Below are 20,402 nucleotides of genomic sequence, written 5' to 3' on the forward strand. Positions count from 1 at the left end.
TTTACAATATTTTGGGACCCCCCACTCTAATTTTGTTCCCTCTCGATGGAATCCCACCAAACTTCGCAAAAACATGTACATCTTGATCTCTTATCAGTTTGCCAAATGAAGTGTAGGTTTGTCAAATGGCACCTCATTTATAAGCCTTTACATTATTTTAGGACCCCCCCTCTAATTTTGCCCCCTCATGACAGAATCCCACCAACTCATTGAAAGAGAATTTATCACTTCAACATCATTTATCACAAAGTGATATCCTACTGGTTATTAAAAGGATTTGAAACAAGCATTTGCTCCTCCTCAGCTATATATTATACCTTGGTAATACAATGGCACACAAGAAACGATTATGTGGTGATGAAAAATTAGTTATGCCAAATTGCTGTATGCAGGACTGCCAGGTTATTCCTATCTGTTATACCATGTTACTGGATACGTGACTGCCAAGTCATATTTATCAGATATTTCACAGTATTAGATGCGGGACTCACAGGCAATCCATTAGCTAACCATAACAACGTCTCGGGAGGATAGCTCAGGGGTGACGTGCTCACGCTGAAAGCAAGACGACACGCAGCAACACGGGTTCGATCCCCGGGTCCGCGCTTAGAAACCTCTGGGTATTAAGAGCGTTATAAATAACCAATCATATCATATCATATCATGATAGACTCCAGTTTAAACATATCCCTCGGGCAAGTCTGCAAAATATGAACTCTTCTGTAATACCATAGACCTGGATGCCGGATTGTCAGTAATAATATTCCAGTCAGTGGCGGCTTGCTCATTAGGGTGGAGAGGGCAGCCCCTCAACTCCTTTCAGCTGCCACTAGCAACTAATGTAGTTAGGGTAATCTTTTCACATGATCCATTCAAGTGGGTATAACGTAGATTCTCTTGGGGACCGCTGCATACAGTATGTTAGCACCACAGCTAAATATTAACAAGTCACATGATATACATTAGCAAAGACAGCATTAAAGGGATGAGGTGATGCAGCACAGCCAGATTTTGATGGGCCACATGTGCTGGGAACAAGCAGAATGACAGGGGGATCCACCTGGGCATAAAATCACAGGCCTCATGATTTGCTTTAGGGACAAGCATTATGAAAGTGGGGCAGCCCAAGCACATATTGTTGACATTCCTCATGAGGCAGCAGGACAATGTTGTACAGTCGCAATGTAGGCATATATTGATTTTGTTGCCCATGACATAAGATTATGTAATAAACGCTTGATTTTCACTAACCTCACTTAAGATCATATGATTTTCTTCTTCTTTTCAGATTACTTTCTTTTGCTTTTTGTCTTTTCTCAATATGTTAATTTAAACTTTTGACAAGTGTTTTGTATTGTTATGTATGTGTTTGTAATGAATTACTACTATAGGTATTTACTTTTAAGTAATATTTTTAGCACTTTGTCAATTTTGGCTGATATCTTTGCTGGGATGATTCACAGGATCTCGCCACTTCTCCCCAGGCGGGAGCCCTTCTCTCTGAGGCTAGGGAGTTGAGGCCGCTACCCAATATTCCCCCTAGGGGTGGGGAAAAGCGGGGCCTCACTGGGAGAGACTCCCCTCCTGGGGATAAGGATTACCATTCCATGAAGCAACTCCCTAACCCTCTTGACTTTGCATCTATAAAAACAGTAATCTCTGAAGAGAATGCCACTGAAAGTACTACTGTGTGTTAGTTTAACACTCCCTCCCTTCCTTCCTTCTTTGAGACCTGACATCACTTAGACAAATAAGAGTAAGAATTATGACATACCTGGCCACGAGGAAGCATGAAGAGTACCTAATGGAAAGAAACAAAAGACTCTGACGCTGGGGTAGGCCCAGCTAGGAGAGAGAAAAACAGAGGAAGGACAGAAAGAAGAGAGACGCCGGCAAGGAGCCAGCAAAGCCCGGGAAGTTCGAACCTGGGAACCCGTCATCTGTGCAGAGAAGCTGATCCTCAGAAGAGATGACCCTGGAGAGTGGGAGTCCCAGAAGAATCCCATATGCCAGCAGAGAGCCGACTCACTCCAGTGCTGGGAAAGTCAAGGGGGTGGTGTGACCTCTAGGAGGTGTACCGCTCGGTCCGACAATGATGCAGAGACCGCCTGCCCCAGACCTTCGCAGAGCTGCGCAGGAGAAATAGAAAGAAGCTGCGAGCGAATAGCAAACCACCCACAACCCCGGGAAGAACCGGACACGCATTCCCAGCACAAACCAGGGTACGGGAACTGCAGGAAACTCAAGTTGGGTCCAGAGAGACCAAAGAGACAAGAAAGACTCTGGATTAATCTCCCTGTGTTGACACCCAGAGACGCAAGAGTCAAGTAAGCTTCAGGAGTCACAGTAGTGATATTCAGAGAATCAAGAGTCAAGAGAATCTCGGGAGTGATCTCCCTCGTCACAGTATTAATATACAACGGTCTGAAAATCAATAGTAGTTCAGGAGGAATCTCCCTCGGCACAGTGATAATCCAAGTAATACTGAAGAGGATTCTAGACAACAAGAGCTATCTGGAGATAATCTTTATAACGTCCTATGTCAGTGGAAAAATTGCTGCAACTGCAAAGCAAGCTTTCAGAAGCCCTTGGGAAGAAGCAAAGAGACTTTTAATGATTATCGTCCAAGAATATCCTAAGGCAGCCTTCAAAATTGTGCAAGGTTGGTCAGGAACAGGGAGTCATTCTCCTGACCACACTTTCTATGTTGAATCAGAAACTAGAGCAAAAGATTGATGAGATAGAGAGAAAGACTGAGCTAGTTTACCAGGAGAAGAGAGAAATTCTCCTGATATTATTCTCATTTAGATGCTGAACCTTTTTGTACACTAGTGGTAGGGTTAAAGTAGGTTTTTGGACAGAGGACTGACCTTTCCATTTGGACAAACATACTGACGATGAGAAACTGAGTTGATATTTGTTTAGGTAGGGATAACCCTCTACAGGTATAGGACCTTTTCCTTATATTTCAAATAAAACCTGTTGAAACATGTTACCCCTGTTGTCCGACCTCTTACTCCACCACGCCACAATTTCATGTCTTTGTGAATGAATTTCTGTATCTTTGAATTGTTGAATGCTTCCTTTTTTATGGATTTGGCAATGAAAAAAATACAAATATATAATTTCTTTATAGAGTGTGTTAATATCGTTTACATTGTTTGATAAAAACCCTTTTGAATCTGAAACAAAAACATAAAATGCATGGCTGACAAGCCATTATGTATTTTAAAAAGTTGTAATTTAAAAACTCATTAGTAATAGTCAGCAGGCAAACCCTCTTTGAGAATACAGCTACCCCTTTTGCCATTTGGCATATATTTTTGAGGCAGCATGAAATGTGTTTCGCAAAACACTCCTGTGTACTGTTGGTGACCTGGCATCTATTGGTGGTTTTGTGAGCTCCCCCACAGAACCGATTGTACATTTTATGGCTTTTCTAACCTATTTCTCTGTAAAATGCATCATTTTGCTTCATTATTTTAAACATTTCTTGTGATGAGGAGGACGTTCCTTTCCAAATCCCTCAGAGATAGTTCACGCTTGCCTGCTATGCTCATGGGCCCAGGCCAATTTGGGGAAAACATGTATGCCCCTGAACTTTAGAAATTCACCAGCCACCACTGCTTCAGTTATGACATGGTACTGGATGCAGAATTGATAATAACCCATGTGTCATGCCTTGGGTACTGTATGAAGTTTTAGCATGTAATACTGATCAGGCCTACCCTGGTACATAAAATGGATTTAGTGTAATAGTACAGTGGCCGTAGGTATGGGATTACAGGGTATAAACTTTAGTATTCTAGGCAGGATTCCTTGCTAGCAAACCTTGCTGTATTTTATAATTAAATGCTGGATTATCATATAATACTCACTACTGATGGCATGTTTTTTAGCTGCAGGATATCCAAATGATAATTGATAAATGGTACAGTGACACATCCATACTTTTGCTTAGAAGAGTCAAACTTGTTACTCACATCGAGGAAGCTGATATTGATATGTAGGTCGATGTCGGCATCGTCGATGGTGCCATACTCCCTAAGGGGAGAAAATGTGATTTTGAGAGATGAGAGGCAATGGATATTTGGAAGGATGAAAAGTACTCGTACTTAAAAGTGCACAATGAACAAACTGTTACATTTGCGAAGCAAAATAAACTTCAGATGTACAGCGCATGCAGATCAAACCCAACCGATTATCTCCACACCTATATTCCATGGAAGTGAAGTGCCCATTTCTGTACATCGATATATCCCCATTGCAGTTGCCATGTTCACGTCTGAGGTATTCAAAGGTACTACATTGTCCAATGCCTAGTCAACATTTGACAGATTCATAGATATTCCCAAATCTATTGCTCTGCCCAATGCAAAGGGGGTCTAGATGACCCACTATCGTATTCCTTGAGCGATAGCCTCAAGTCACTCCCCCCTGCAATGTTCTACTGTTTCATTTTTTATTTGTCTGTGCTATTACAATGAGGTATGAGATATTCCATGGCATTGTGCTGTCCTTGTACAATGGGGTTCTAGATAGTCAAATGTTTACTCTCCTGTTTTTGTTCAAAAGAGTGCTGGATAACCCAGTGTAATTTCTCCATCGGAATACAAGCAGCCAATCACTGGTTAATTTTGGTGCTTTCAAAAAGTACTAGAAACGGCCCTCATGGGTTGACACTCATTCATAGAAGCTTCATGAGTGAGCCTGTTTCATGCAAACCCATTTGCCCTGATCTTTCTGCACTGACTCCACACACATGCATACTATAGGAAACTCAGTCCCTACCCTTTATCCATCCCTTGTAAGTACAACTGGCTCATGTTTGCCTATATCCTGGCCACCTTTTCTTTCCTCCTAGAACCACTTCCTCCCCTTTGCAGTCCAAGGTCTGGAGACCCCTCACTAGGACAGTTATTAGGAAAGCCTCAATACTGTTAGACCACTACAGTGGCGAACTGGCACAGTATAAAGGACTTTGCACATACCATAACATCTGAACCTATATAGAAAAAAAATCACATATTATGCAACCATGACCATCACTCTATCAACACCCAAGAGGTGACAGTGTATTCCCAAGCGCATAAGCTACTATTACCAAAGAGATTTGTGGCCATACCTATGCACAAGCCGATGATCAAGGCGATGTGAGCAAAACAAGCTGCGTCTGAATCGTGCATCACTTACCACAAAGCAATCTTTGAAGACAAAATGGCGTTCTATTGAGCCAGAGTGCACATGGCAGCAAATCCCACAAGCCCTTCAAAGTAGTTCAACCCTCCCATGCTGCTCTACCTCAACAATCCCACACTCACATGATTTCTTTTAACTCCCTCTCCTAATTTGTCAATATAAAGTGAGGTAAAAGAAGAGGGTGTTGCTCAGAACCATTCAAACAACTAACCATTACCAGTTCTTTAAGCACCTGATACTCGAACCACTTCTACATTTGACTTCCAGCATGACTGAGGACTCATTGTACATGTTACTCAAAGATCGGTACAATAACAATGCACTGCGGTAGGTCAGAAGAAGGAGACAGACTAGGGTTCCCCATTTCAAGAAGTATTTATTATAAATAATAAGAAAAATGCCCTTCTTTCCCTAATCTAAGGGTTTCCTCCCTGACACAACTAAACTAGGGTGCTTGTCCGTTTTAAAGTCCAAAGCAAAAGTCTGTCCTTCGTCCAAAAACGAGTCTATGCTGACCCTCCCACTTATACTAAATAACTAAAGACCAAGATAATGGCTCCCTTCTCCTGGGATGTTTTCCAGCAAGTCCTTGTTCGTACAGAATCTTCAAAGAGATTCTAGCTATTCCTTCTATCAATTTATTCAATTATTTTATGGGACTTTTCCACTTCCGTTTATTTGTTTTCCCTTGGTTTCTCAAAGTCCTCGCTCTATGTATCTTGGCACCTGAATAGTTTTCCACTCTATTCTTTCCAATTGAAGTGGGTAATTATTATCCTTCTTATATCAGTTTCACCCAGTGTTTATTTCCTCTTGTCTCACTTATTATTATTTTTCTTTTCTTCTCACTAGGATCTTTGTAATGTACCCAGTAATGAGTTTCACTCTATATAATGTAGGCGTTCACTGGGACGAGTAGGCTGAGTCCCTGATTGATTCCCCTTTGTAGTATATGGTCCTTCACTGGGACGAGTAGGCCGATTGCATGAATATCTCTCACTCTTCTTATGATTTTGCCCTTCACTGGGACAAGTAGACTGGTTGCCTGTATGTTTCCCACTCTTTTTATGGGTTTGCCCTTCACTGGGACGAGTAGGCTGGTTGCCTGAATCTTTATATCTGTTTTTTCTGTACTAATACAAGTATAGTCAGGCCACACGTTACAAGTGATGTGTTCCCTGGTCACCCGCTTTCCCAGTTCCATTCACCACAATAGGGTTCATCACCGTTCCATTCACCACAATAGGGTTCATCACCGGGTCGGCGTCCACTCTCTTCGGTTCTATGTGTCTTGTCAGAACGGCTCTCTTCCGTGCTTGTGCTGCGGTATCTTTCTTCCAGCGTGGTATTGGTATGGAAAGGGAGTTTCCCCTTCTTCCCCACCTGGCCACCACTTTCTTCTGCGTCCACATCCTGGGATTTCTCATAACAGGACACCACTCCACGGATCTCTCTCTCGAGGTACAATGCAACTTGCACACTCCACCATACTGACCTCCTTCGATCAGGCTTTCTTGAATGTCCCTCTTAGGACTTTCTTCTGTGCAACGGTTTGTTAGAGTGTATCCCCTGCAGACTAATTGGAACGCTTGTTCCTCACAGCTGCTCACGAGCATGCAAAGCAGCGTTCTCTCTGTGTTGCCAACTTCCCTATTCCAGCTGGTTTGAAACTACTGGGTCTCTCGCTGACACCCTTTTGTCCCTCCTACTTTTATGATGATGTTCTGGGGCTTCGTCAGCTTTTCCTCAGAGTCCTTTCTTTGTGTCTGAGTCATACTCGTTATGGCTCTTTGGGTTTCTTCATCTCAGTACCTAACAGGTACTTATTCTTCATTACTCCTGAAGTTTGGCTTGTCTCAGTACCAGAAATGTATTTGGCTCCTGTTGACACATAACAATAACAAATGTAAGAGGTTTCTTCAGGGTTTATGTCATCAGGTTGGCTCTTGATATATCTTTGAGTGAGCTGGAAAGGGAGTTATTTATCAGAAAGGGAGTCCTTGTCCCCATGGGGTCAGTCTCTCCCCCTGAGAGGTCCTGCTTACAACCAACCCCAGGGGGAATATTGCGTAGCTCGCTCATCTACGTAGCTTCACAAGGAAAGGCTCCCGTCTGGGGAGAAGTGACTGAATCCTGTGTCATAGCACGTAACGCTGATATCCCCTGCCCCCACCCGTTATGCCTATATTCTCTCATGCTCAACCATAGCACTGTTCAACAGTTTACTGTGAACTTATTAGACCACTTTATACAATCGTGTTATAGGCCAGTGCCACAGCAATGAGTCTGCCCTATTGTCAGATTGGGATATGTTCGAAAGATTGCTCAAACTGGCCATGGAAATCCTGTGCAACCTCTGTGCGGCTGTTGACACTTCCAACCACTGTGACAAAGTGTCCTGCCTTGCTCAAAAGGTTGAGGGTGAGGTGACCAAAGTGGCCGGATGCTGCCACCCGCTGTATGGTGCTGGGCGTGAGGCTGCATGGGGATGATTGCCTTGTTTACTCCACCTGTAAATGTGAGATTGGCAGGGAGAATTGTCACAAGGACAGCATATCCAACATGACACCTTTAAGAAGCTTAATGCCGATGGTAACATTTCTGAGAGAGGTAGGAAGAATACATACACAAATCCCAATCCTACAGAACAGAGATTCTCAAGGGTGCAATGCCATGGTTTTCGCTAGTGAGCCCTGTGCCCAAAGCGGAAAACGGTGCCCTGGAGGAAACTCTGACCAGTCATAGGGCCAGGGTCCGGACTTTGCACACATGTAACCCATATTCCTAAAAGCTACCCTGGGGGGCATGCTGGGAGTTTCTAAGAAGTGTTTCGAGAAACCAGGTAGCATAGGAGTTAGAAGTGAGTGGTGACCAGGAGAAGAAGTGTGTTGGCTGAGAAGAAAATAATGTGTTGGCGATGGCTGGGGGAGAAGTGTAAAGGTGATTGGTAGAGGAGAGGAGATGAAGACCTGGAGGACAGCCTAGGAGGTAGTAGCCTGGATGCAGTTGAGAACAGGGTAAAACATCAGAGGGAAGTGAAAGGGGGAGATACCCCAGAGGTTGGGGAGATAGGTACCCAGAGGTTGAAGAGGGAGATACCCTAGAAGTTAGGGGGACAGCCCAGAACTGGGGAGAGAGATATCCTAGAGATTGATGAGTGAAATAACGCAAAGGTTGGGGAGAGAGGTAACCAAAAGGTTGGTGAGAAAGATGCGGCAGAGATTGCAGTGATTGGGGAAAGCAATACCCCAGAGGGTGGAGATAGAAACCTCCCATGTGACAGGGTTGGGAACCTGATCCTGTCAAGGGGGATTGAGAAACTGTTTCAATCTAGAGTAGAAAGCCTACCAGGGTGTTTGTCAGAGCCAGTCCTGGCCCAGAGGCAGGGTGAGGGATTTGGGAGGGCCCCAGTCTCTGTCCCCTCTATATGTGCGTGGCAACAAATGCATAGTAACTCTTTTGATCATCCCATACCTACCATACCACATGTTGCCAGTGTTATCTCTCTTGCCTTTCAGGGCTGTCGAGACCAAAAATTCTTACAGTGGGGAACCAAACATGTAGCCCAACAGTGAGGGAGGCGGTGGCGATCAGCAAGCTGGCGGAATGTCGCTCACGGCAGGCTGGCAAACCAATCGCTCATCCAATGAAGAATATGAACTTTGAGATGGACTTTTGCTGTATTGACCACCGTTGCGGGATACCGGTAGACCCACATTCGAAACGGGGGTATGGGTTTATGGCTTCCCATCACAGTAAGCCGGCTCCTGTGGGAGAGTAAAGTAGAGCTTGGCCAGGGGAATCAGCTTAGGCTGAAAGCCAGTGTAATGGGACAAAGAGGGTAACAGGGGAAAAGGGGACAGGAAGAATTGGGGAGTGTGGGTTGTTTCGGTGAGGTCATTGGAGATGAAGGTGGACAGAGAAACCAGGCAGAGGAAGGACAGCAGTGAAGGGGAGTGTGGAAGAGAATTACAGAAAATGTGTGCAAAGTGAGGTAAAGTTTGGTGAGAGAAAGTGGTACTTGGGTGTGAGTGCATGTATGGTAAAATAAGTGATTGACTAAGGTTAAGTGCAAGACTAGGGGGAATAAGTGAGAGTGGGTGAGAAAGATGGATGAAAGTGAAATGAGGGTGTTTGTGAGAGAAAGAGGGGTGGAGTGCAGTGTAGACAGTAGTGGGGGGAGAGTGTAGAAGAGAGTAGTGGGAGGAGAGCGTAGTGAGAGGAGGGTGGAGAGAAGTAGTAGAGCGAGAAGGAGAATAGCAGTAGACGTGAGACAGAAGAAAATCAGAAGGGACAGAGAGAGGGATAGAATAAGGAGAGTGCGAGGAAGAGAAGGAAGGAGAGTAGAAGGAGGGAAAGGAAATTATGGACATCAGAGTGAGGAGTAGGAGAGTGCGAGACGCAAAGATTGAGTGAGACTTCAGTGGTCGAAAGGCACGCCTTTCTGATATCATTCTTCTTGTGGGACCCCAGGTTAAGATTAATCTAGAAAAAGCAGAAGAAGCAAGAAAGATATGGTGGTTGCCTTTAGTCCCTCACCCATAGCCAACCAAATTTTAGACAGTAGGGTTTGCCACCATCTTAGGACTACTTTGGCATTTAGGATAGTTTGGGCTAGCGTGAACGGAGAACAATGGTAGACATGTGAGTGAAGGATGGCCTTTAGTTGGACCCCATACAATATCTAATAAAAACCCTAAAACCATTTGGTGTGTTCATGATAGGTTCTGAGTGACACATGGTGTCATCATGGGATCATTTAGGCCCCGATAAAGAGGTCACCCACAGCTAACGGAGATGGTAAGGATAGTGTGACTAACACAGACTATTGTGGGGTGCTTGGAGTCATCTAGATCATATAATAAATATATCCTGGTCATACTTGACTATGCTACCAGATATCCGGAGGCATTCCCTTTAATAAGTAACAACCCTAAGGCCATCCTCCAAGTGTTGATACTGTTTTTCACCAGAATGGGCTTTCCTACAGAAATTCTTACAGACCATGGTACCAGTTTAATTTCCAGACTGATGGGAGACATGAAGGACCCGATGAACAACAAGTCGATCAGCACATCCATCTACCACTCTCAGTAGGACGGCCTAGTAGAATGATTTAACCAGACTTTTAAGAGCATCCTAAGAAAGCTGGATACTGAGGATGGAAGGAACTGGGACAAGGTAATACTCAATTCAAAAGATTTCTCAGTCCTTTGAGGGGTTTTCCACATTTGAACTTGTTTATAACCACCAGAACACCTATGATGCACTTGACATCATGAGGGAAGAGTGAGAAGGGCCAGGCAGTCACCAGACAGCCACCTATCCAATGGGGCAACATACAAGAGAATATATGGAAAAGGTACAGAGCCTCGTCAAGACCCATCTCCAAGCTGCCCCGTCAAGACAACTGAAGGCCTATAATAAAGTTGCAAAATGATGCACATTCCAGTGCATTCCAGGTCAGAGGCAAGTGTCTTACTGGCCACCACTCAATGCAAGTTATTGGCAAGATGGCATGTGGCTCACATTATCATCAAGGTCATCGCATCCCTTACATATAAAGTTAAAAAAGCAGATAGGCAGAAGACATCATAACTTTATCATATGTGACAGGGCTGCATCCAGGCCCAGTTAGGGGAGGGAGCTAAATCCAAAACACCCCTCAAAGGTGCCAGAGTGTATGCAGGCAGGCTCACTCCCAGGTCCCCGTACCTGTGGAGGAGAAGGCAGTGCAGTCGCAGGAGGAACAGTGGGTCCTGCGATTACATAGAGGGCAGTGCCAGTGTGAGATGCCGTGGAGAAAAAAGCAGCACGGGCGTGGTGTGAGATGCAGGGAGAAATCAGGTGAGGCGGTCCGGCGAGCCAGCCAGCAGGATACTGGGTGCTGCAGCCTTCGGGACCGCCTGTGGAGAAAGGAGAAGAGGCAGTGCTGGTGAGGACGACTCCACAGGAAATCGATGTATCAGTGTAGCTTGGCTGGAGACGAGCACATCCCTGGCAGAGAGCCTCCGCCGGGACCCGTAGCTGAAAAAAGACACAGTCCTGGTGGAGTGTGCCGGCTGGAGCCCATGTATGAGGGAAATCCCACGTACTACCCCACCAGGGATGGCTAGGCTGGAAAAGGGCCTCCAGGAAGGCCCTACAACCCCTCTACCCCATCAGGGATTTTCACAATGAGAAAATGCCTACAGAGGGCCATGGGCCATGGAAAAGGGGAGCAACGGCTCCCTATTGGAAAGTGTGTTGTATTTTATGTTGAAGTTAGAGTTGCGGATAATATGTACAAGCTCCTAGTTCATCAGTGTTAGCTCCAGGAGCTGCGTTTAGCTCCTGCTTATCCAATAATAATTTCGATCCCCGAATGGGCGAGGCCTAGACCCTCTTATTTATTTTTAAATGTCTTTATTTAGCAATGAGTGGCAATGCAATAAGATCAATACAGTTGCTATGGACACAAATACAGCATTGTTCAATCTATGCATTTTACAATAGTAGCTAAACTTAAACTGGGAGGTGGGATTATTCTAAAAAAGGGGGATTGGAGGGGGGGGACAACAAACTTCCATACATAAACTAGTTTATATAATGCAGGGTGAGTTCAGGACGTGCAGGAGATAATGGTGCCGTATTTAGGGAAACCATATGGTGGTCCAGAGGGGTGCATATTTCTAAACATAGGTAAAGGTAGGGTGGGGTTGCCGGGCTTCTGAGTTCACAGATAAGTACACAGCATTGCAGTTAGTCAGAGAGCTCACAGTGGTTTTTCGTCTGATGGGTGAAATACACTATGGACCAAAGATTTCCATGCTACAAAGGTGTCATTTGAGTCGCCCTTGTGTGAATGTAGTGCAGTAGCCCATGCTCTTGTTTCAGCCTTGCACCAGGTTTCTTGCTCGTGTAGCCATAGTTTAAATTGGGGGTCTTTTGCGGACTTCCAGGACATTGCAATTCTTCTCTTCGCAAGTATGCATGCAAGATCAATACATCTAATTACATGTTTATATTTGCTTTGTCTAGCATACATGCCCAACACACTCCTTCGGGGACCAATGCATCTGGTGAGCCCTGCGGCTTTACAGGTTTGTTCAATGTGGTACTAGAAGTACTGCTCTTTAACGCATGTCCAAAACATGTGTATCAGGTTGGCAAGTTCCCGTTGGCACCATAGGCATGTGGACAGTGTGTTTTTATTAAAACTGGCGACTCTAGTAGGGATCATGTACGTGCAGTGAAGAACATTGGTCTGTATCAGCCTAAATCTGGCGTTACATGATACTTTTTTCTTGAAACCAAGCGCGCGTTCCCATTGCTCATCACTCATATTGATTCCCATGTCGGTTTCCCATTTATGTTTCGGGCTGGGATTTCTGATACTAGTGCGATCAAGTAAGTATATAATCTCAACACCGGTCTCCAGCCATCTTCTAGCATGTACAACAGGGGTAGAAATGTTGATTATTTGGGTTCCTCAGACCACCCTTGCCATCTACGACTTGCCACCCTTTTTACTTTCATGTATCTGAGAAATTGACCTTTAGGTAGGCCTGTCTGTTATGCCAGGTCTGTCAATTCTTTAAACTTTCCCTGCCCATATAGGTCACCCCGAGTGTATATGCCATAGTCTTCCCAGTGCCAGGAGGCGCTCAGGTCTTCGCTGGACATGCATGTGTCAGCCACAATTGGTACGTTGGGGGAATGAGGGCAAGGTGATCCTAGTACCTTAAGGGTCCTAGACCAAATACAACATCCTACCTTGACAAGTAGGGGTAGGGGGGACACATGTGAGCTTCCAGGAGCCACAGTACTTCTCCGAGTTTGGCTGGTGCGATTAAACCTTGCAACAACACTGACTCATGTGAAGAATAATCAGATAGCCACTTAATAACAAAGCTCAGCTGGGCGGCCATTAGTACAATTCGAGCTTTGGTAGCTGTACACTCCCATCTTTATAAGGCTAATATAGCACTGCGAGAGTCTATGATGGCCCGATCCCCACAGAAAGTCTCTAATCAATGTTTCCAACAGGTGAAATAAGGACTTCTCTATGTAGTAATGAGCATTTGTAAAATAATAGAGGAATCTGGGGAGGACAATCATTTTACAATCGAGATTCTGCCCGCAAGTGAGAGTGTTAGCTGTGACCAAAAGGACAGGGATTTCTTTAGATTCCCAACTACTTTAAGCGTAATGTGTTCATGCGTGCCTTCCGGTGTATGTGTGATCTGGACCCCCAGGTATCTAAAAGAACTTATCTCCCATGGAAGACCCAAGTCAGGCAGAGCGTCCCTGTCCAGTTCCCGAAGTCCACCCAGAGGAAAAATACAGGATTTTGGTCTACTAAAGGAAATTCCGTATAATTCTGCAAATCTATCTAAAACATCAAGGAGCAAAGAGAGACTGTGGTGTGGTTTGCACAGGTAGAGAAGTGCATCATCTGCATAGAGTGACACTAAGTGTCTGATTCCACCGATCTCAATGCCCGCCTCTAGGTACTCCTGGCGCAGGAATGCTGCCAGCGGTTCCATGGCTAGTGCATACAGCATGGGCGAGTGGGCATCCTTGACGAGTGCCCGGACATATGTTCCACTCCCTAGAAATTTGACGGCCTGACTTTACCCGTACCCGTGCCGTTGGCAAGGTGTACTGCAGCACCACCCATCGGACAAAGCTTCCCCCAGCCCGAAGCTCAGCAGTGAAGCCAGCAACCACTCCCAGTAAACCGAATCAAATTCCTTGATAGCGTCCAGGGACACCACTATGCAGGGCTCCTTACAGGCATTTGTTTGGTCTATTATTTGTTTGAGTCTGCAGAGGTTTGGAGTGGTGTTGCGGCCTGGTACAAAGCCGGTTTTGTCCAAATGTATTAGGGAGCAAATGTGTGAGCTGAGGCACGCTGCCAGTATAGTTGTGAGTATTTCGATGTCATAGTATAACATGGCTAGGGGGTGGTATGAATCACATTTGTGCATAGGTTTCCCTGGTTTGGGAATGGGTAATACCAAGGTTTCCCTCATGCTGGCCGGTAGTATGCCCTTGCTGTATGCTTTTTCAAAGACCTTTAGAGGTGTCAGGGCTATGGTAGAGCACTATGTTGTGTAAAACTCTAGGGGAAGTCCGTCCAGTCCAGGCGTCTTACAAGTAGCTAGGGAGATAATAGCCTCCATTATTTCATCCACAGTAATGGGTCTGTCTGGTGTGTCTTGTTGGTCAGGGGCAAGTTTTGTTTGTTTGTTTGTTTATTTATTTATAGTATGCTCCGAACCCAGAGGTATCTGGGCACATTACAAGGATATGCATTATCATAGTTACACAATGGTCTGTACACAATAAGTCATTACACTAAAAAAGAATATATACAATTAGATGGACAATAGGAAATATACAGTGTAAGGAGTACACAGTAAAAAAAAAGGAATATATATATACAGTTAGTTACACGATAGGGAAAACACAATAGGTCCATGCAATAAAGGAATAACATGTGCATACAGTATTGTGCAATATAATAATGAAGTAAGGGCTGGTCTACCAAATCCAGGAAGAGGACGCTGCTAGGGATAGTGTTACTATGCATAGTTTGAGTTAGGCTAGCATGGTCTACTGGGGAGCATCTTTGGAGATGAGCCACAGTTTGGTGTCTTTCCTGAATTTGTAGAAGGACTGGTCCATTTTTAATGTAGTGGGTAGGGAGTTATAAAGCTGCGCAGCCATAAATGGGAAGCTGCTACCCCATGCTTTTTTTAGTTTGTACCTGGGCACTCTTAGGCAGCCAGAGGCAGTCATCCTGTTGGACCAGTTGGGGTTGTTTTTGGTGAATTCTTTTTTTGATGAATTATTGAATTTTTGGGAGCTGAATCCATGAAAGAGCTTCCAATATATCTTCCCTGGGAACTGGGTGATCATGAGCATATAGTCGTTCATAATATGTGGTGAAAATGTCATTGATTGCTAATTGGGATCTCCACAGTGCCCTGCATTAGTCTAGGAGCAGTGTAGTCTGGGATTTAGGATGTTCACGTTTACAGACCCATGACAGTAGTCTCCCAGGCTTGTCACCCTCCACATGGGACCTGGGCGTGTGCGTAGCATAGTCAAACTTGGCTCATCGTCCCCATGCCTCATGGCATCTAGAGCGAATTTCAATAACTTCTCTTCTGTCGCTCAGCATTGTGGACCATGGGTTTCTGATTTCTTCTTCAGCAGTTTCCAAACTCTCCCACAGGTTCTGCCGAATGGCGCCAGCTTTTGCTATAGCCTCCCCTCTTACGACCACTTTCATTGTTTTCAAACAGTACCCCAGCAATCAACACTTCCTGTGTCATAGTCAAAAAAGTCGGTAAGATATTTTAGCAATTCATTCCGAAAGGGCTCATCGGTCAGTGCACTTGTGGGTAGACGCCACGTCGGGACGGGGGGTCTAGGGGTGGCAAGATTTCACTCTACCATAAGGGGGAGTGGTCTGACACCATGTGGCCCAGGTATTTCCGCATTATGGAATTCAAGTAAGTATCCCGACCCAGTAAGGAGGTTGTCAATCCTAGTGTGTATTTTGTGGGAGGAGGGGATAGTAGGAGTACCCTCTGATTCCCGGATGCAGCTACCTCCAGATATCAACCAGGTAAAGGTCATCTAAAGCAGTGTTTAAGGCAAATACTGCCCGGAGGATAAGGACGCGGGTGGCAGAGGAACGATCCAATGTTCCATTACTCACACAGTTAAAATCGCATCCCCATAGGATGATGCCCTCCCACCTAGGGGCAATGAGAGTACAAAGTTTGCGTACATGAGGCGAGATAGCATGATTTGGAAAATATGAGTTCACAATACAGATTTCAGTGTGATTTATATAACCACCTATGATCAGCTATCTTCCCTTCACATCCCTCTCCACTTCCAGCAGTCGGAAGGGCAGTGAGCCACTAATTCAGATCAGCACGCCTCTAGCGAATCTAGAGTATGTGACTCCATAGAAAGTTCTGCCTCATCGATTTAAAAGTGCCTACTGATCTTCAGCTATTAAATGCGTCTTTTGGAGTAATGCAATAGAAATCTTCTTGCCTTGGAGGTATGATTTCCCTCGATTCCTACAAAGGTAAGAATTCAGACCATGCTCATTCCAAGTCAGTATTTTAACTGTGGCCATGGTATTGTTCCGGTATGAATAGTGTCTGTTAGGCCATGAGGGTGCTCCCATTGATCAGGTTGTTTACCATGCCAAGCCCCAGCTCCTGCCACGCGTAGGGTTGAAATTGACGGCCTGTTAGGAAGGGAGTGATGTCCCAAATGGTAGACAGTCGCCTCTTTGCCATCCATTTTACGTACTGCACTTTTACCCTCGTTGGTGGCAATGGGCCTCGTTACGAGCTTGCCGATCCGGACTGGCAAACTCCTAGTTGTGCTCGCGGGTGCATTTCATACCACCAGCTCTGACCTGGCAGAATGAAAGGCACCCGCGAGCACAGCATGCCTGTAACACAGGCAACGTTATGAACAGTGCCGGAGCTACAGGCATCCCCATTCCCATTGAGCCCTATGGGGCTCAATGGGAATGGGGATCACCCAATTCCGGCACCTGCGAAAGGGCAATTACTGGGTCCGGCGGGGCCGGAATTTCCCGGTAACTGCCCATTTGCGGGTGCTGGACTTTCTTGCAAGTTTGGAGGTAGCCTACCTCCAACCTTGTAATGAGGCCCAATGTATGGAATAAACAAAAAAGTAACTCAAACAGTCTAAATTTATAACACTGCCCAACAGATCTGTGTCATTCAGGCATCCTGGTATCTGAAAGGGTTAGGACGGCCTTATTATGCCAGCTGGTGGGACTAGCAACAGGCCAGTGCCCAGTGTGAACCTATGGGCAGACAACTAAGTTCTGCAGTGGGCAACTGATCCTCACCCCCACTGTTAAAATAAGAACATTAATAGCAGTCAATGGTTAAGTATCTGTTCAGTATTGCTGGCTATGGCCCTTAGGATGAACCAAAGAGCAGATATGCATCATCTGGTGGACCGGTCTGCATTGTGTTGACGGCTCTTTCTTCACTCTGTGTGCAGGGGTGTACTGTTATCATAAGAGTCACCGCTGCAGTACAGTGTCAAAGGTGTGGGAACACCCCACGGGTCATGCACTTAGTTGGGGATCAGGATTGCTTTTGTCCGCAAGGTTATTGTGCTCCATCCACATGTTGGCCGCCTCTGGGCTGTCCAGGAAGTATGATCTGTCAATGTGCAAGATTTTCAGCCTGGTGGGGTAGATAAGCATATATTTGAGCCTCAGTTACCTGAGCCTTGCTTTGATGGGCACCAATGTTTTTCTGGCCCTCTCCATGGTAGGTGTGTTGTCCGGATAGATGGTCATTTTATAGTTATCTCCGAGTATCTCACCTCTTCCCTGGAAAATCGAAGGATCACCACCCTATCTCTCAACTGAAGTTAAGGACTTCGGCTATCAGTGGCCTAGAGTGGGATCCTGGGGGTGGCTTCTTATGGAGGGAGCAATGGGCTCTTTCAATCGCAAAGCCCTCTGATAGTTTACCATGACCGATTTCTTGTAGTAGGAGGTTCTCGACATAGGAGGTCAGGTCCGGACCTTCAGTGCCCTCTGCTACTCCCAAAACATGTATATTGTTTCTGCGTGAGCCGCCCACCACTGCCTTGCCTCGTGACTCCAGCGGGGCGTTTAGTCTCTCCAGATCTTTTTTTTTTTTTTTTTAAAACCTTTATTTTTGTTGCACTTGGTCACTACTTTCACTTGGTTACAGAGACATCATAATTATAGACATTACATTTTACAATATGAATCACATTACAGCATCAAGTTGTTCAAGTCCGCTTTTCTCGGCGAGATACTGTTTGTACCTGCCCCAAATGTTTTTCGGGCGCGAGGCTGGGAGCACAGTATCAATATACAGTTCCTCCATGTCGTTCGCCCATGCCATGTCCCTTTCCCAGTCCGCCTTAGTAGGGGAGTGCGCACTCTTCCATCTGAGGAGGATCGCCCTTTTGGCGAGGAGCAGACTTACATTCAGAAGCTTTCGCCAACTCGGGCTTATTTTCTCAATTGACCCCAACAGGCATAATCGTGGGGTCCACTCTAGTGGGTGGTCTGCCATCTCGTCTATCGTCTGACATACAGCTTCCCAGTATCCCCTCAGTGCACTGCACCCCCAAAGCATGTGATAAATGCCAGCATTGTCCGCATGGCATCTCGGGCATTCCCCTGTCATGGTTGGGTATATGCGTTTGAGTTTCTCTGGGGTGTAATGTGTTCTCTGAAGAATTTTATAGTGGATTAGCCTGTATTTGGAATTGCAGGATATCTGTTTCACGAGTGCACAGTATTGAGACCACTCCTCTTCCCCCACCTCTTCTCCAAGGTCCTGTTCCCATTTTGCCCTTGCCGGACGCTGCTCTTGTGGGCGTGTGTGGAGTATGGTCTTGTACAGTGTGGAAGCTGTTATTTTTTGGCGTCCCCCCATAAACATGTATCCCAGTCCCATGTTGACTGGGGGTTCATCAGGGAAGGTTGGCCATATATTTTGTGTAGCTGCCCGCAGACCAGAGTATTGTCGCCTAGCCGTAGGTGTGTTACCCACCTCCTCCCTGATATCCTCCCATCGAATGAACTGCCCGTCCACAAATATCTGCCCCCATTGTGTTATGCCCTTAGCAGACCAGTGGCGGGCCGTCTCTCCCTCTGACGTAAAAGGAGTCTGCGGCATACCCCAGAGCGGCATACTAGGGTGGTATATCCTTTCAGTATTGTACATTTCAACAATCCTGGACCACGCAGTGATCACCACTTTAGAAGGTCTCAGGGAGTTATAATGCTTAACACCTGACCGTGTAATTTGGTGGAGTGCTAGTGTGGCCTCTTTTTCCAGTTGGTTAGGTACTGGGCCCGCTGGGTTGATAAATGTCGTCGCCCATTGGTTCGCATGTTGTGCCTGCGCGCTCAGGTAGTAGAGTTCAAAGTCTGGGGCCAACAAGCCACCGTACATGTAGTCGTTTGTAAGTGTCCCCCAGCCCACTCTCGGATGGCCATCCCATACAAATGAGGAGCACGCGCCCGCAATTTTAGTGAATAAAACACGCCCCGGCCACACCGGCACCGTGCTAAATAGGTAAAATAGCTTAGGAAGGATTATCATTTTCACCAGTGCGATCTTACCCATCATGGATACCGGGAGGGCCCCCCAGCGCTTTAGTTTCAGGCACAACGAGTCCACAAGCAGGTTGTAGTTCAATGCTCGGGATAGCTGAGCAGTCCGAGCAATCCATGCTCCCAGATATAGAACATGCGTCGGGCACCACTGTAGCCCATGCAGGCCCCGTGGCTTCTCTGTGGCCCCTGTGATAGGGAACACTTCTGATTTATTAATGTTAAGTCTGAGTCCCGAGAGTCCACCAAACCTCTCCACCACCGCCAGGACCCTCCCCAGTGTTCTGTCTGGATCTCTCAAATATAGCAGAATGTCGTCTGCGTACAGGTTTATAATGTGCATTGTTGCCCCTATTTTTAGCCCACAGATGCCGGCGAGAGCCCTCAGTTCGTCTGCTAATGGTTCAATTATCAGAGCAAACAGCAATGGCGAGAGCGGGCAACCTTGTCTCGTGCCCCCCCGGAGCTCAATCTGCTCTGTTAGGGTGCCGTTAATTCTAATCCTGGCCTGTGGGGACGTGTACAGTAACTTTACCCATCTCAGGAAGTTCGGGCCAAATCCGTAATTTCGCAATACCCCAAACAGGAATGGCCAGGACACCGTGTCGAATGCTTTGCGCATATCCAGCGACACTGCTATCGCCTGCTGATCCGGGGGGGTCGTGGTTAGGACCTCATGGCATTTCCTAATATTAGTAGCTGCTGACCTGCCGGGGATGAATCCGGCCTGATCTTCGTGGACCATGAATGGCATCCACGGTGTCAGTCTTGTGGCCAGTATCTTTGCTAACAATTTGGCATCTGTGTTAATTAGTGATAGAGGTCTATAAGACCCGCAGTCCTCTGGGGGTTTACCAGTCTTAAGCAACAGTGTTATCACCGCTTCCCTCGTGGACGCTGGGAGCTCCCCTCCCTCCAGGGCCTCGGTCCACATAGCCAGTAACCTGGGTGCCAGTAGGAGCTTAAATGCTTTATAAAATTCTGCGCTTAGGCCATCTGTACCCAGGGCCTTCCCGTTCGGGAGAGCTTCGATGGCCCT

At 46.0% G+C, this 20,402-nt stretch overlaps 1 protein-coding gene across 4 annotated transcripts in view; it reads right to left on the minus strand.

Moving 5' to 3' along the window:
- Positions 1-20,402, minus strand: part of PARP6 (poly(ADP-ribose) polymerase family member 6) — a 628,157-nt gene that overhangs the window by 422,280 nt on the left and 185,475 nt on the right. For all 4 annotated transcript variants that reach the window (XM_069624646.1, XM_069624644.1, XM_069624645.1 and 1 more), the window contains exon 5: positions 3,984-4,044. In XM_069624646.1, the coding sequence (XP_069480747.1) occupies positions 3,984-4,044 (61 nt within the window). The remainder of the gene's footprint in view (positions 1-3,983; positions 4,045-20,402) is intronic.

Source organism: Ambystoma mexicanum, chromosome 11 (genome assembly GCF_040938575.1).
Source record: "Ambystoma mexicanum isolate Mex_15411 chromosome 11, UKY_AmexF1_1, whole genome shotgun sequence".
Lineage (NCBI taxonomy): Eukaryota > Metazoa > Chordata > Amphibia > Caudata > Ambystomatidae > Ambystoma > Ambystoma mexicanum.